Source organism: Manis pentadactyla, chromosome 3, assembly GCF_030020395.1.
Source record: "Manis pentadactyla isolate mManPen7 chromosome 3, mManPen7.hap1, whole genome shotgun sequence".
NCBI classification, from domain to species: domain Eukaryota; kingdom Metazoa; phylum Chordata; class Mammalia; order Pholidota; family Manidae; genus Manis; species Manis pentadactyla.
In genome coordinates, this window is record NC_080021.1 from 221,603,762 (window position 1) to 221,619,154 (window position 15,393).

General features: G+C 57.6%; 1 protein-coding gene across 11 annotated transcripts in view; it reads left to right on the forward strand.

Annotated features, from left to right (window-relative positions):
* EHMT1 (euchromatic histone lysine methyltransferase 1) overlaps positions 1-15,176 on the forward strand; it is a 142,901-nt gene extending 127,725 nt beyond the window's left edge. For all 11 annotated transcript variants that reach the window (XM_036900715.2, XM_036900707.2, XM_036900711.2 and 8 more), the window contains 9 exons: positions 1,108-1,262; positions 2,266-2,433; positions 2,582-2,726; positions 3,364-3,441; positions 4,299-4,414; positions 5,505-5,591; positions 5,991-6,069; positions 13,695-13,870; positions 13,979-15,176. In XM_036900715.2, coding sequence (XP_036756610.2) covers positions 1,108-1,262; positions 2,266-2,433; positions 2,582-2,726; positions 3,364-3,441; positions 4,299-4,414; positions 5,505-5,591; positions 5,991-6,069; positions 13,695-13,870; positions 13,979-14,156 — 1,182 coding nt within the window. In that variant the 3' untranslated portion in view covers positions 14,157-15,176. The remainder of the gene's footprint in view (positions 1-1,107; positions 1,263-2,265; positions 2,434-2,581; positions 2,727-3,363; positions 3,442-4,298; positions 4,415-5,504; positions 5,592-5,990; positions 6,070-13,694; positions 13,871-13,978) is intronic.
* Positions 15,177-15,393: the final 217 nt, after the last annotated feature.

The window sequence follows — 15,393 nt, forward strand, 5'->3', positions numbered from 1 at the left end:
AGGGCAAATCCAGGCTGGGCCCCTTGGCCCCATCTGGGCTGCAGCAGAAGTCACCTGGGTCATTTCCGATGCATAGGCCAGGCCTGTCATGTGTAGCAGGAAGACCTTCTCAAAACTGAAATTCTGGATATGAAGTCGTACCTCATTCTGACGAAGAAAAGGGGGAAGAGGTTCCTGAGGGAACGGCATTTTGCTCAGGAGCTCGCCAGTGAATGGAAGATGGAGAATCAGAAGCGAAGGTCAAGGGGTCGGCAGCATTGAAGAGCAGCAGGAAAGAAGCCCAGAAGAGCCAGGGCTTCTCAGGAAGGGCGTGTGCTCTCGGGAACAGGAGGTGGGCGGCCTGTGCCCGGGCTGGCCAGCAGGGAGGCAGGCGGCTCGGTTCTGCTTTGCCTCTGTCCCTAGGCCTCTGAGCTGGCAGCCTGGGCTGCACCCAGGGCGCTCGGCGTCCACTGGGTTCCTGAGCTGGGCAGTCAGGTGGATCGGCATGTGGGGCCCCGCGACAGGTGGGGTCGGGTGGGGGCTCCAGGCACGGGGTCAGCACCTGCAGGGCCAGCACCCTTTGTATCTGTTACTTTCGTCTTTTATGTGAGTTTCTCTTTATTCTCATATCCTTTGCACACATGTTTTTCAAAACTGTACTGTTGTAACAAACTTAATGTGGTAATTGTAAGTTACATATGTCTTATGTATTATGTATGGCACAAGTTCTCAAGAATTTTTCTTTATTTCAAACTTTAATTTTTTAGAGGCTTTTATGAAGTAAATTAAAATTTTTAAAATTTAATCAGATGTACCTATCCTTTTCAAATCTTACACAAGCATTACCTTATCCTGCGATTATAGCTGTGTCCAACGTGAATATAATTTTAAGAAAAAGATAAGAGTACCCCCCAGTGATACATCAGTGTGTCACCCACGGTGGTCTAAAATTCCACGTGACTTTTTTTTGCTATTTTGAAACATGTATTGAACTGTGTTGATGTCACTTGTATAATGACAATGAAACAAGGCTGAATCAGGAAGCACCCTGGGCTGGGGGGTTGAGCCGGGTGCCTGCCCCGGCGTGTTCTCCCTGCCAGCCCCTCCAGGCTCTCGCTGTCTGTGCAGGAGGAGAACATCTGTCTGCACTGGGCAGCGTTCTCAGGCTGCGTGGACATCGCCGAGGTTCTGCTGGCTGCCAGGTGTGACCTCCATGCCGTGAACATCCACGGGGACTCGCCCCTGCACATTGCTGCCAGGGAGGACCGCTATGCCTGTGTAGTGTGAGTGTCTTCTGCCACCTGCAGCCCCGTGCGGCTCTTGGGTGGGACGGCGCCCTGGTGGAGCTGGCTCCGTGAGTAGACAGGTTTTCTGCTCCCTGGTGGAGGCCAGCATGGTTAGTTCTGGTTCAGGGAGGGCTGCAGAAACATCCAGCGGCTCAGGCGGACTGAGGAGGCTGGCCCTGCCCCCGCACCTGCCCTCCTGGGAGGTGGCCACCCCCGATTTGAAGTGGGGAGTGGTGCCCCCTGAGGGGCAGCCGCTGGTGCAGGTACTGGCGATTGGAGCCCTCTCCAGACTCAAAGCCCTCCTCTGCGCTGCTCACCCCAGTGTGGGTGGGCGGGGTCTGCGGGTTGCGTCTGTTTGGCACCCGCTGGAAGCTCAGACCAGTGCAGCAGGAGGGGCGTGTCCCAGGACCTAGCGTTGGCTAGTCAGAGGACCTCAGGTGATCATACCTCACCTGGAAAAGAGGGCATATCCCTGCAGTGAGGTGCTCCCTCTCAGATGTGGACCTCATGGGCATTTGGCCAACTGTTGTCTTGGCCTGAGGCCTGGGGTGGGGCGAGTGCATGGGGATGTGGGGCCACACGGGGGTGCACAGGAGTATGGTGCTGCCACACCGTCCAGGTCTGGCTTAGACCGGGCCTCAGGTTACCCACCAGTGCTGATTGTGTGCACGGCTGGCCGGGGTCTTGGTCTCTGTCATTGCTGCTCTTTTCATCCTTGAGGAGGGTCCATTTGAATGAAAAGCAGGAACAATCAAGTTTACATGCTTAGTTCTTTCTAAACGTTGAGCCAGGAAAACAGGTGCCTTGGCAGCACATGGGGTGGGGGGTCGGAGGGTGTTCCAGGTGCGCTGCAGCCGGTCTTCCTAGAAGCAAAAGTCCTCAGGCTTGCTGGCTTCAAGGTGTGTTCTCTTTGTTATCATTGATTATAGTCAACTTTTAAATCTCTGTATCTTTTAAATAAAAATCTGAATGTTTTGTCGGCTTTTATTTTCCCTTTTAGCCTCTTTCTTTCTCGGGACTCAGATGTCACCTTGAAAAACAAGGAGGGAGAGACTCCCCTACAGTGCGCAAGTCTCAACTCTCAGGTGTGGAATGCTCTGCAGACGAGCAAGGCGCTCCGAGACTCGGCCCCAGACAGGCCCATCCGGTTGGAGAAGATAGTGAGCAGGTGAGGGGCGTTCCCCCCGCCCCCGCTGACACGGGCCAGAAGGGGTTGGGATGCCCCCTTCCCTGGGCCTGGCAGCTGCCCTGCTGTGCTCTCTACCAGTCTGGGGCAGCACGTGTCACCACAAAAGGTAACTCCTCTTTCCCGGCAGAGACATTGCTCGAGGCTATGAGCGCATCCCCATCCCATGTGTCAACGCTGTGGACAGCGAGCCATGCCCCAGCAACTACAAGTATGTTTCTCAGAACTGCGTGACATCCCCCATGAACATTGACAGGAACATCACCCACCTGCAGGTCAGTGATGGTGGGCGGAGGGCCAGTTTCCCTGGCGAGACAGCAAGTCTCTGGGACCAGGGCCCATGGACATTTCCCCAGGAAGACCTGCTACTCCCACGGCTGCCTCCCAGGAAAGTTGGAAGGCAGATGAGATCCTCCCAGAAAACAGACCCTGCATCCCGTTTGGGTCCTTGGTTCTCAGAGCAACGCCAAGTGTCCCCCGTGAGTGGTGGTTCAGGGGACCCCTCGAGCGCAAGGCACCCGTGCTGCGAGCTGGGTTCCCCAGCCTCCTTTCATCCCAGGCTGGTGTCGGATGTGGCCTTGTACCCGCGCTCGGGGTGCGGCTCTGGCCCCTGCCTCCCCACTGAGCCTCAGGCCTGAGTGCAGCGGCCTTTTCCAGTTCCTTCCTGGGGCTGTGCCTTGCTGCTGACCTCACTGCCTCCCCTGCCTCCTTCCAGTCCCTCAGGGCCCCTCCCGGGAGCTCCCAGCGTGTCTCTGGCTGAACACTCTGCTCGGCCACACGCCCTCCTTCCCAAGGGGCCACACATCCCTTGTCCTTGAGAACGGGGGGGAGCACTCACCTCTCCTCCAAGCGATGTGATGTGAGGTCACGGGTGGGCGGCCTGCTCCTGATGGGAGCTGCCTGCCTCCCCAGTACTGTGTGTGCATAGACGACTGCTCGTCCAGCAACTGCATGTGCGGCCAGCTCAGTGTGCGCTGCTGGTACGACAAGGTGAGTGCGCTGCGGCCGCCCATGTGCTTGTGCAGTAAGCTCTGGTGACTGTGGTTTACGGAAGCAGTGTGGCCGCCCTCTGATTCCACCGTGGCTCCGAGGCTGGCTTTGGAGAGGAGTCGTGTGGGGGGGTCAGCTGAGGAAGCCAGCCAGGGACAGGCAGACAGGGAGAAAGTGGGCTGAGGCAGGGTCTTGGGGTCAAAGCCAGCCATTCCTTGTGGCTGCCTGGAGGTGGCAGGGGTGGCCGTGGGCTTGGGAGTGGCCAGCGGGTGCTGCCCGGAGAGGCGGAGGTGGCTGTCTGGGAGTCCTTGCTTGGGAGTTCCGAGGTCACTGGTGGGCAGGAGCCGGACGTCCTGGGGTGGGGAGGAAACAGGTGTGTGGGCGGAAGAAAGTTGTAACTGTTCAGAGCAGCCTCTGAGGTGGGGGCGTGTCAGGCTCACCCAGTGTGTCCCCAGTGGCTTTGCCTTGTCTGTGATGTAGGACAGGAAGGCAGGCAGCTGGGTCCCTCCAGAGCTGGGTGATGGCGGGGCAGCAGGGCTGAGGGTGCAGAATGGAGGTGGTCCAGTCTGGAGGCTGGGCTGGGGTCCAGGGAGCACTGGAGGGCCGGGGGAGGCTGGCTAGTGGGGTGGGTGACAGTGGCCATAGTCGGGGGCCTGGGAGGGCTGCGCAGGGTGTTCCCAGAGCTGCATGGACTCCTGGTTTGATGCTTCCCTTCTGTAACAGAATGCATGACTTTACCTCTTACCCAAGGAAACCAGCATTTTTACATCAGTTTTCAGTTTGTAACAACATGTTGGTGTGAGTTATTTCTTGGGAGTGACAGGCCGCCCTCATCCCGACTGCACGTCTGTCCCCAGGATGGGCGGCTGCTGCCAGAGTTCAACATGGCCGAGCCCCCCTTGCTCTTCGAGTGCAACCATGCTTGCTCCTGCTGGAGAAACTGCCGGAACCGTGTGGTGCAGAATGGCCTGAGGTGGGCGCCCCTGTGGCCGCAGCTCGAAGGCGGGGTTTGAACTCGGGGCCGGGTGAGGCCACGGGTCTCTGTTCAGAATATCTTAAAATGAATCGAGTTTGTCGAGAAGCTGTTTCATGTGTGTCTCACAAAGACAAGAGTGGGGTGTGTCCGTGTGTCATGTGCGTGTGTGGAGAGGATGGTTTCCCCAAACCTTTACCTCTGGCAGGCCCTCTTACAGGCTAAGTGGCAGAGGTTGCTTACACTCACCTGTGGCCGCGACAACCCTTTTAGTTTTGTTTCAACACTCCTATCACCTTCTGGCAGGCCGCCTGCTCTGAGCTCCTCTGGCCCACAGAGCAATGGCGTCTGGTGTGAAACCTCTTGGACTCCTTGTCCTGAGTCACTTGGGTGCTTGGTCCAGGGAGGCCTGGCCAGGCTCAGATCCTCTCCCACAGCACCCTGACCACCCAGAGCCAGACATGTGAACCTGCCCCTGGAATGTGTCTCAGTTTAGGTGATCTCAGAGCTCCTCCAGTTGTAAGGGTAGATCTATGGACTGTGTACGTTCAGCTGAACACGAATTTTGGTAGTATTGGGGGGTTTCTGGATGTCTGTAATCGAAAGGCGCTTGTGACCAGCCTACCCTTTTCTGTCCTCGTGTGGTGGAAAGTCCTGATGTGAGGGCAGACATGTCTGTCCCACAAGGGCCCCTGGACGCACAGGTAGACAGGCTGGATGCATGGCTCTTAGGGCCTGGAAGAGCACCAGGTAGGGTAGCTCTGTCCTGTGGCCAGCCTGAGGCCCACGTGGACCTGCCTCGCAGCCTGGTGCGGGCAGGAGCCTTAGCCTTTGGTGTTGGTTGAGACCCAGTATCTTGGCCAGGCTTGTAGGTGAGGAGACTGAGGCCGGAGGGGGACAGCCAGGCCGATTTCTGAGGCCCCCCAGCTTCCTGGCTCATGGGCTCATGGGGGGGTCGTTGTTCCATTGCTCAGGGAGGGGTGGGGGCACAGCCTTTCAGACACAAAGCCACCGTCCTGCCACCTCGGGGTCATAACCAGGTGTGAGTTGAGCGCTGTGGATGACCGCGAGTGGCTGACCTGTTTTCCAGGGCGAGGCTGCAGCTCTACCGGACACAGAACATGGGCTGGGGCGTGCGGTCTTTGCAGGACATCCCTCCGGGCACCTTTGTCTGCGAGTAAGTGAGTGCCTGGCTCGCCCCAGGGCTACCAGCTGTGCCTGCTCCCAGGGGATGCAGTGTGGGGCAGTGTGCCTGTATGAGGGCACCACTCACCCGGCAGGGGCTCCATGGCCCTACAGGGGCACCCCCGGTGTCCAGGAAACCACATGTGTTGCTCAGCCCCCGCTCTCCCTTCTAGTTTCCTGCCTGCACTTTGCTCCAACTCAGGATGGGTTTAGGATGTCGTTAACGTCTGATTTTCCAGGGAGGGTCATTCAGGTCCTTGGTCAGGTAGAAGGAACCTAGTGCCTGGCCCCAGTGCAGCCTCATGTGGGGTCCAGAGTTGACCCATGCCCTTGGTGCTGAGGTGGGGTGGTGAGCCACCACCCCATTTTCATCTGCACTCGCTCCCCACAGGTACGTGGGGGAGCTCATCTCTGATTCAGAAGCTGATGTCCGGGAAGAAGATTCTTACCTCTTTGATCTTGACAACAAGGTAACGTGTTTGGGGATTGGGGTCTGAAGAGCAAGTGTGGCTGTGCGGCTCGGCGCAGTCTGTGCTGGCGAGGAGGCCTGCGCACCCACCCCCACCAGCATCACGCCCCTTCCCCTGCCCTGCCCCGCCCTCCCTTCCCCGTCCAGACCGACTGGCTCTGCTTCTCTGATCAGAGCTCTGGGGGCATCTTCAGGTGGACCCTTGACCAGCAGGTCCCCAAGCTCGTACACTGAGCAGATTTCCTCGCATCAGAGCGTCAGGCCCCAGACATGTCACTCGACTTTCTGAAACCCAGCTTTTCATTTTGGGTTCAAGCCCACAGCCCCCACAGCCCCCACAGCCACCTGAGTGGCTGTATGTGCAGCGACTGAGCAAGCCCTGTGTGGGGGTAAGGAGCCCATGCATGACAGCGCAGATTCCTCCCTCCGTATCCCCAGCCACCCTCCTGGTGCTGGAAGAGTAGGGGCCCTGCTTTCCGGAGGTTCCTGACTGTCTCTCTCCTGCCCGGGGTCCCGGTGTCACGTCTTCAGTCACAGATTGCCTGTTGGAGAGCTGCCTGGAGCTTCAGTTGCTGCCCATGCGAGCAGATTCAGGGGAGGCAGGGGCCAGAGCCCTGGACCGGAACCCCAAGGTCAGGCCCTCCGGCAACCGCCCTATCAGAGGTCAGGTGTTCCGCAGAAGGGAGGTCTGTGTCCTGGAGGCTGTAGCTCAGACACTACTCACCCAGGCACAGAGCCAGACCCGCCCCAGTGCCCCCGCCCCGCATGTGTGAGCATGTGCGGCACTGTGAGCTGCGGGTTGGCTGCAGGCAGGCCTCCCTGGGCACCCCTGCCCACCTCCTGCCCCCACGTGTAGAGCTGGCTGCCTGGTGTGCGGCGGCTCCTCATACGTCTGGAAGGTTCTCTGACTTGTGTGTCTTGTGGATCTCTTCCCTCTGTGGCTTGTTCACTTCCTAAGGAAGTGCGCCTTTTAGTAAACAGAAGACATTTTTACTTTTATCCTATTATTGGTCTTTTTCCTGTATACCCATGGGGTTTTGTAACAGCCTAAATAAGGTCTTAGAACCCAGGGTTGCCAGGATGCGCAGACAACCCACTGTCTCCTGGGACCTGGGACGTGTGCGTGTGCCTTTCCCTGTAGGTGAGCTGCCCTGGGCTGTGCGGCTCAGCCGACCTCCCCACGTGGCTGCTGGGCACTGCGGCCGCTGGAGACGCCCGAGCTCGCCCACTGCACGGCAGGCGGCTCTCGTCCCGACCAGGTGCCCGGTCTGCTGCGGCCCTGGGCGGCCTGCCCCGCGTTAGTCCCCGCCTGCCGCAACTTTCCGGGAGCCTCTCTGTAGGTCATGAAATGTGCCTCCTGCGGGCGTGGGCTCGCCTGCCACCCCCGGGTCGCAGCGCCAAGTCCTTTCACATGGTCTTTGTCACGCAGGAGCACTCTGGTTTTCTGTGGTGTTATCTGGTATGTCTTTTGTTTGGTAGTTTTATTTATCCAAAAGGTTTTTGATGTTTTTTCTTCTTGGATCAACTTTATTGCGATTAGTTCATACAGGGTAAGTTTAAGTGTTTTCAGGTTTGTTTTTGTTTTACGTGGTTTCAGTCTGACAAGCATGTGTGTCAGCACACTCCCATCTAAGGAGAACATTTCCAGGCCCCCCAGGCCTTGTGCCCCTCCGCTCCGGCTGCTCCGCAGTGTCTTGCCTGCATGAGACTTTCCTGTAGCTCCCCAAGCATGGGACCTGCCAGCTGTGTGTGTGATCCCCCAACGGCTGGGCCGGGTTGTGCCGCCCACCTTCCATGGACCCGGTGTGTCAGGGTTGCCCTTACGTGATCGTAGGCTTCTTCTAGATGTGAGTTTGGGGGCTTTGGGGAAATCCCCAGGTGTGGAATTACTGCCACCTGGTGAGCGTATGTGTGACAGCTTCAGAAGAAAGGGCGGAACGGTTCTCCCAGCAGGTGCAGCACCTCACAGCACCACCAGCAGCAGCAAGACCCCCAGGTGCTCTGGCTTTAATTGGCGCTGCCTCCGGCTGTGAATGTGAGCATCTTCTTACGTTTTCCCTGGCTCTGTAGATCTTCTCTGAAGACATTTTTGAACTTTATTGGCCATTAATTATCGCTTTTCTTCTGAGCCTAAGAGCTCTGCATTCCCCGATGTGTGGCCTTTGTTAGCCATGTTTTCCAGCCTGGGCCTCTTCGTCTTCTTATTTGCTCAAGCTTTCTTTTCCTAAGAAATCCCTGCTGCAAGGTTTTCGAGATTTTTTTCCTTTCTCTGCGATTTGTACATTGTTAGCTTTTATGTCGAGTGAACTTGTGTGCGGCTTGTCCCTGCTGCAGGGCTGCTGGATGGGCCTCTGCTTGTGCCATCGCCAGAGGCCCTTGGCTGCCTCCGGACTGTGCCAAGCTTGTGGTCCACGCTGCTTTCCCGTGACCACGGCCAGGGGAGGAGCCTCGGGCCAGTGCCGAGGCCTCCGTTCTCTCAGATGCCTTTGCCCTTCCTGGCATTCCCATATGCATTTTAGGACCGGCGTGTCTGTACAAAAAGAGGCTGCTGGAGTTGTAATGGGATCACGTCCAGTCTGTTGATGAGTCCAGGGGTGCTGATGGCCTTTGTCCCATCAGCATCAGGTCCCAGGTCATGGCGAGGTCTGCAGAGCTCTGCAGCCTCCAGCGTCCGATCTTACAGACGTTGCCTTGAATCCATTCCCGAGCGTTCTGTGCGTTTCAGGCCTTTGGAAACAGTGCCGCTCTTTATTGCATTTCCAGTTGCCTCTGGTTTATGTGAATGGTCTATGCCTCTCATCCTGGCCTTGCTGAATCCACGTGCCAATTCTAGCAGCGATTCTTAAGGTTCTTTGGGATTTTCTGGGTCCAGAACTGTGCTGTTTGTGGTAACGACAGATCTACCTTCCCCTTTCCAGTCTGCACCTTCGCATCCTTGCCTGGTGCCCAACTGGCCTCCATGGGGCCGTGGGCGTGGGGGGCATGCTCACTGTGCTCTGTGCTGTCCGGTAAAGGTGTTCCTGCTTTGGCCCTTAAGTGCGATGTGAGCTGTGGGCTTCCAGTAGGTGCCCTTCCAGCACTAGTTTGCTGAGTGTGTGTGTGTTCTTGATTCTTAAAAATCAGATTTATTCAGGCATATTTTACGTGCAGCAAGTTCACGCTCTTACGTGTACCCTTCTTCTAGTTGGGACACGTGTCTTCTGTTGGGGCTCTGTTGCTGTGGGGCAGGCGTCAGTGTGCCCATTGGGGCTGGTGGGTGTTGCCAGGCTGCGTCCTGTTGGGCCTTGGACAGGTCCTTGGGCTCACATGGTGGCTGTCAGACCTCAGCTCTTGGCTGTAGGACTGAGGTGCCCACGTTGTTGCTGGCTGTGAGCCGTGGCGCACTTGGCTCCCCAGAGGAACTGCGGTTCCCTCCCGTGGCTGCCAGCACTTGTTGACGACCAGCTGCCAGGCCTTCCTGGCAGGCGCTATCTCAGGCAGTACTCTGTGCCTTCACAGCGTTGTTGGCAAGAAGCAAGCTCAAGGGCTGGGGTTCCTGCCCCCAGCTCACAGCCACCCCAGCCTCTTCTGTCACCCAGTTCAGCCTTTTCCGGAACGCTGTGTGGAGGGGATCGTGCAGCATGGGGCCTGTTGTGTTCTGGCTCCTCTGCCTTGGGTAGCAGGTCTGGTGAGGCTCCGAGTTGTCAGGTCTCATTCAATAAAAAAATGAATAAATCTCAGCCTGCCCTCAGTTGTTGGCAGTAGGAGCTGCCATGAGCAGTAGCATACAGCTGTTGGGGGCATCTTCACCTCCGGGGGGGCCACATGGTAAGTGATGTTTGGCCTCGTCAGAAACTGTAAAATGGTGTCCCCAGATTTTGCCAGGCCTCTCTGTGCTTCTGGTGGGAGGGTAAGTCCTATGCTGACGGCTTCATTGAGGTTCGTCACTCAGCCACTCTGGCACTCAGCATGACACCGTGCTGGAGGTGTGGGCCCTTTAGCAGCCCTGTGGGCTCTTCTCTGCTGAGCGAGGTCCCTGTCTTTCAGACAGATGTCTTCCTGCCACTTGTCTTTTATTAAAGTTGTGTAAGGCTCTCTAGGTGTCCTTGGCAGGCCCAGTCAGTGGGTCTCGCCTCACTGTTCCCCTGGCTCTGTGTGCTCCTTGTAGCAGCCCAGAGCTAAGAGCTGCCGACATCCCTGGGCCAGGTCAGTGCACAGAGTCGTTACCCAAGGCCAGGAGGGAGGAAGGTCCCCTGGGTGTCCCCAGGCCTCCCCTGGGGTGTCAGCTTGCAGCCCCGTGCCAGAGCCTTCCCAAGCAGAATCCCAGGCTGGCGGCTCGCCCCACTCCTCCCTTCTGTCTGGGGGGCTGCCTGACTTCTCTGTCTTGAAGTCTCTGGACCAGGGTTTCTGTAAAGGCAGATTGCTGATCCAAGCCTGGTCGGTGACCATCAGACTCAGCCAACGGGCCAGCCCTCTGCTTGGCTGCTGTGCGAGCTCCCAGACCTCCCGCCAATCCCTGATGCAACTGTGGGCTCTCTGTGCTCCTTTCTGGAGCCGGCCCTGCCCCAGACCCCAGCCTCCCCGTCAGCACGCTAGCAGCCTAGCCTCCCTTCTGTCCTGCCTGCTGGGGCCTGCGGCTGCACCTTCTTCTGCAGGCGCCCACTCTTGGCAGGCCCTTTGGTCTCTGACTTACAAAAAGAAAGAAATGAAAACACGTTCCACTTCCACCCCTTCTTCCAGGGATTCCTTTTTCTTACTCTTGTGGATAATTCCCTTTTCACTTCACATTATGGAAATTTTTGAATGGACAGAACAGTGGAGAAGCCAGCGTAGCCAGGGCCCTGGTGTCATCCTGGAATCCAGCAGTCGTCCCTGTCTTGCTTTGTCCATTTCACCTGTGTCTTTGATGAAAGTTGGTCACAGACTTGCATTTCACCACTGCTGGTGTCCCATGTGCCTGTGAACATGCCTTGCGAGCATCATCGTCCCGCCCGGCGGGACCGCCTCCTGCAGCACGGTTCATGCCTGGTCTCCCCGCCTTCCCCACGCGTCCCAGACCCGCCGGCAGCCCACCCTGGAGCACCTTACTCTGAGTACCGTGGCCGCTGTGTTTCTCCTTATCACAGGCAGTGTTCTCCACACCTGATGAGGTACCTGATCTCAGGGACCAGCCATCCTGCAGAAACCCCAAGTGTGGGTTTGTCCCCATGTCCCTCAGGGGCCACCTCCCTTGTCCTCTCTCCTGCTGATAGCGTGAGGTGCTACATTTATTAACTAATTCTGATGTTTGAAAAAAACCTTTCCACCCAGACCTGGGCTTTGAGCCACTCCTTGGGGGCCACGGGGGAATGCTGCTGTGGCCCTGCCCTCCTGCCCTCAGGGAAGGTTACGGCCTCTCTACTCTGCCTGTTGCTGTGGGCACGTGGGCTTTCTTATGGGGGCAGGTTGTCGCCATTCTAATTGATGCTCAGGTTTTCCCTGCTGGCCAGCAGGCACCCAGTCTGACTGGCTTCCTCCAGCCTCCGTGCATTCCGGGACCTTGGGCGCGGCTGTCCTGCCCTGTCCTGTGGGCGATTCCTTAGGGGCCAGGCTCTTCTTCCACTGGATGCTTTTGGCCTGGGGCTCAGCTGTCAGATAACAGAGCTATGGAGTGAATGAGCTTCAGGAAGTGTGTTGGTGTGGGTGTTCTGGCCCGCATGCAAGTGGCAGGCTTCCTCGCAGAGCCTCCCGGGTGACCAGAGCACCGCAGCTCGCCTTGGCAACCACGCCTCCCCAAGGGCGCACAGGGACGAGCTCTGCGGGCAGTGGGGCTGCCCCCTCGGTACAAGGCGATGCTCCTTCGTCTTGGTTCTAAATCCTTAAATTTTCTGATTGTGTTAAGTATCACATGCTTTAAAATGAAAAGGCACATTAAAGGTTAGATTGAGATGCAGAGTCTGTGCCACTCTGTGCATCCCCTTGCTGGCCCTCCTGCCAAGGTGACGCGTGTAGGAGCGCAGAAACCTGCCCAGCACGCCTCACAGCCTGTGTTCTTCGCGGCAATGCGGCTGGGTGTCGCCGGACCATCAGCACAGGCGGCCTGTCCTCACCCCACCGGGGACGCGGGTTGATGTCAGCCGCTGCCCCCTTTGCGTTCAGTCTCTGCACTCGGGTCTCTGAGCCTCTGCTCATCCATCTGGTGATGGCTTTACCAGCAGGGCATTTCAATGGAGAATTTCCATTTGATTCTTTCTTGTTCCTGAGACTTCCCACTTCTCTGAGGTGTTCATGCTTTCTTCACTTGGAGGAGGGCCTTCGCAGCGCTCTGGAGCCCCTCGCCAGCCAGTGTGCATGTGCTGCGTGTCAGGCTGGGCTCACTTGATCTTCCTGTAGCTACAGAGTGTGCTGCTTCCTTGGTTTCTCGTGTGCCAAGCTGTTTGGGTTGGTAACGCTGACATGGGGGCTCTACGGTTGTGAGTGCCCAGCTGTGCTCTCCTGGTAACACACGAGGGGCTTCCTGATGGGCCCCTCAGCCTGTGCTTCATCCAGGTGGGCCTCAGGCCATCGACAGGCCCGCAGATGCAGGCTCGCCACCGGCCAGAGTCCCTGCTCATCCCTCTCAGGACGTGTGGTCACAGTGGCTAGTGAATATGCAGGGTGGGAGCACCTGCAGGCTCAGCCCATCATGCCTAGGGGCAGAGCTCAGAGCCCGTGTGTCTTTGGGATATGTCAGGAAGTGGGGGTCTTTGGGGGCAGGTCATCAGGACACCTCAGCCTTTGTTGGCCAGGTCTTTAATTTCTCTTGGCCTTGAGTACCTTTTGGCCTTTGGTTAATGACATGGCCTGGTGTCTGGGGCGCCTGGGGACGCACACCCTGGGGGAAGCCCCTGCTCGCTGTCACCTGGCCCTTCCCTCCAGGCTGCTCTGTTCCTGTGGCTTTATTACTAACGCCACAAACTTAGCAGGTAGAGTCTGTGGGCCAGAGTCAGGGTGCAGTTGCGTGGAATTCAGCCAGGATGGGGGTTCCATGTCCTCACTGGCTGTCTTGAGCCACCTGCATTTCCTTGCCACTCAGCCCCTCTGACCATGCCAGCAGCAACTTCTGGCATTGTGGATCTTTCCAGAGAAAACTCCATTTTTTAAAGGCTTGTGTGGTTAGACCAGGACCCTGGCCACCTTTCTCATGGTCATCCTGGTGTCCCTTTGGGGTCACGCGACTCTGGGGCAGGGGACATGGAGCCACTGGGACCCTGACCGCTTGTGCTGCAGGGCCAGGAGGGCATCATGGGATTCATGCTGTAATTGCTGTCTGAAGAGTCCCCTCTGGGCAGCCAGGCAGCCCCCAGCCTCAGTGCAGCTTCCCATCCCTCGTCCCCTCGCCCTCTGCCCTCTGGCTCCTGTCCAGCACCCCTGGCTCCTCCAATCACTGCAGGCCTCCCCGTCACTGAGTCTCTGAGGGGTGTGGGTCCCTTCCTGGCCCCCTCCTGGTGCTGGTGGCATCAGAGCTCGGGGGTCAGTGCCATCCCCGCTCTGTGTGTGGTCGTCTGCCCCACCCGTGGGGGCGCGGCGTCCTCTTGGGACTCGTTCTGCCTGCCCTGCCAGGGGGGCCCTAGGTTGTGCCTGTGACCTTGCCACGCCCCGAGTGCAGCGCCTCCCCTTGCCCCACAGGACGGAGAGGTGTACTGCATCGACGCGCGCTTCTACGGCAACGTCAGCCGCTTCATCAACCACCACTGCGAGCCCAACCTGGTGCCTGTGCGCGCGTTCATGTCGCACCAGGATTTGCGCTTTCCCCGCATCGCCTTCTTCAGCACACGCCTGATAGAGGCCGGGGAGCAGCTGGGGTAGGTGCTCGTCCTGGTTTCCACCGTCAGTTCCCCACCAGGAAGGGGGCAGCACACCCGGCTGAGCCCGCCGGCTCCGTGCTGCCCTCAGCTGTGCTCTCTCCCCAGGTTCGACTACGGGGAGCGTTTCTGGAGCATCAAGGGCAAGCTGTTCAGCTGCCAGTGCGGCTCCCCCAAGTGCCAGCACTCCAGCACAGCCCTGGCGCAGCGGCAGGCCAGCGCCGCCCAGGAGGCCCAGGAGAACGGCCTGCCCGACACCAGCTCGACCACCGCGGACCCACTCTGAGCCGTGGCCACGGCACTGTGCACAGATCCGTGCATGCTGCGATTTAGAGGAGGGAAGAGTCGAGGGTCCCCATCTGGGGCCAGAGGGTCTGAGCTGAGGCCCGTGGGGAAAACGCTGTAGAACCCCATGGTCCACGCAGCTGTGAGCTGTGAGTCCTGATGGTGATCTTGTCGTTTTCCACGTTTCTCGTTCTCCTGCTCCGCGTGGTTCCTGTCCCGCTGCAGGCTTGTTGGCAAAGTCCTGTAGGCCCAGACTCCCCCGTGTGGTGCCCACCGGCTGCGTGGCTGGTGCCAGTTCCCAGGCACCACGCAGATGCCGTCCCAACCATGATCCAGGAGGCCTGGGGCAAGCCACCACTGACTTTGAAGAAAACGTGGGCCGGCTTCTTAAGGAAATCCTATGCCTAGTCCTGTCAGACCTCTAATGCATTTCTTTTCAAGGAGGAGGTTGGGGGTGCAGAGGACCATGGTCCCGGAGGACCCACACCAGCCCCGCCAGTGTGCTGACACTGGTGCCTTCTGTTGGTCTTTAAGCCACATGCTATGATGATGAATAAACTGATTTATTTTCTACCATTACTGAACATTAGGACAAATAAACACAAACACAGACAATGGTGCTGATTCTGGTGTGGTTTCTACTCACCATGTGAAAATAAACTGTCAACTGTATAAAGAGAACAAAGTGATTTTAGAATAAAATGCAGGAAAAACCTTTTATAAAAATGTTAGCCTTGTAGTGTGAATAAATTGCCATCACCTTTTGTGTGGTGGCTGCCAGGTCATATACTTTTCTTTGGCATATATACTTTTTTAAATACTGTAATTAGTGCAGTAACAGTGGGGTTTTTTTGGTGCAACTCTTCTAAAACATTCATAATGCATCATGTTTATTTTTTTCTGTTGAAATGTTTTGACGGTTTTAAGAGAAGAGCAGTCTTTGGCTCTGACCATTTCTTGTTCTGTTTTCAATGAAATCAATAAAAAAAGATATCCTTTAAATGAAGTTTTTATTACGATATCATGTTGCAGCTGGTTTCTGTGAAACACCTGCGCTTCCCGTGTGGTGTGGTGCCCACAGGGTCCCCCACGGCCACCCGGCCCCGGCACACGTGTTCGAGCCACCGCCCCGTCCCCCACACCTGCCCGAGGGGAGCCATGCGGAGAGCCTGCCTGTGGGTCTGTGTGTGCGCGTCTGCCAGTGGCCGGCCCCAGGCGTCCTGGAGGCCAATGGGGCC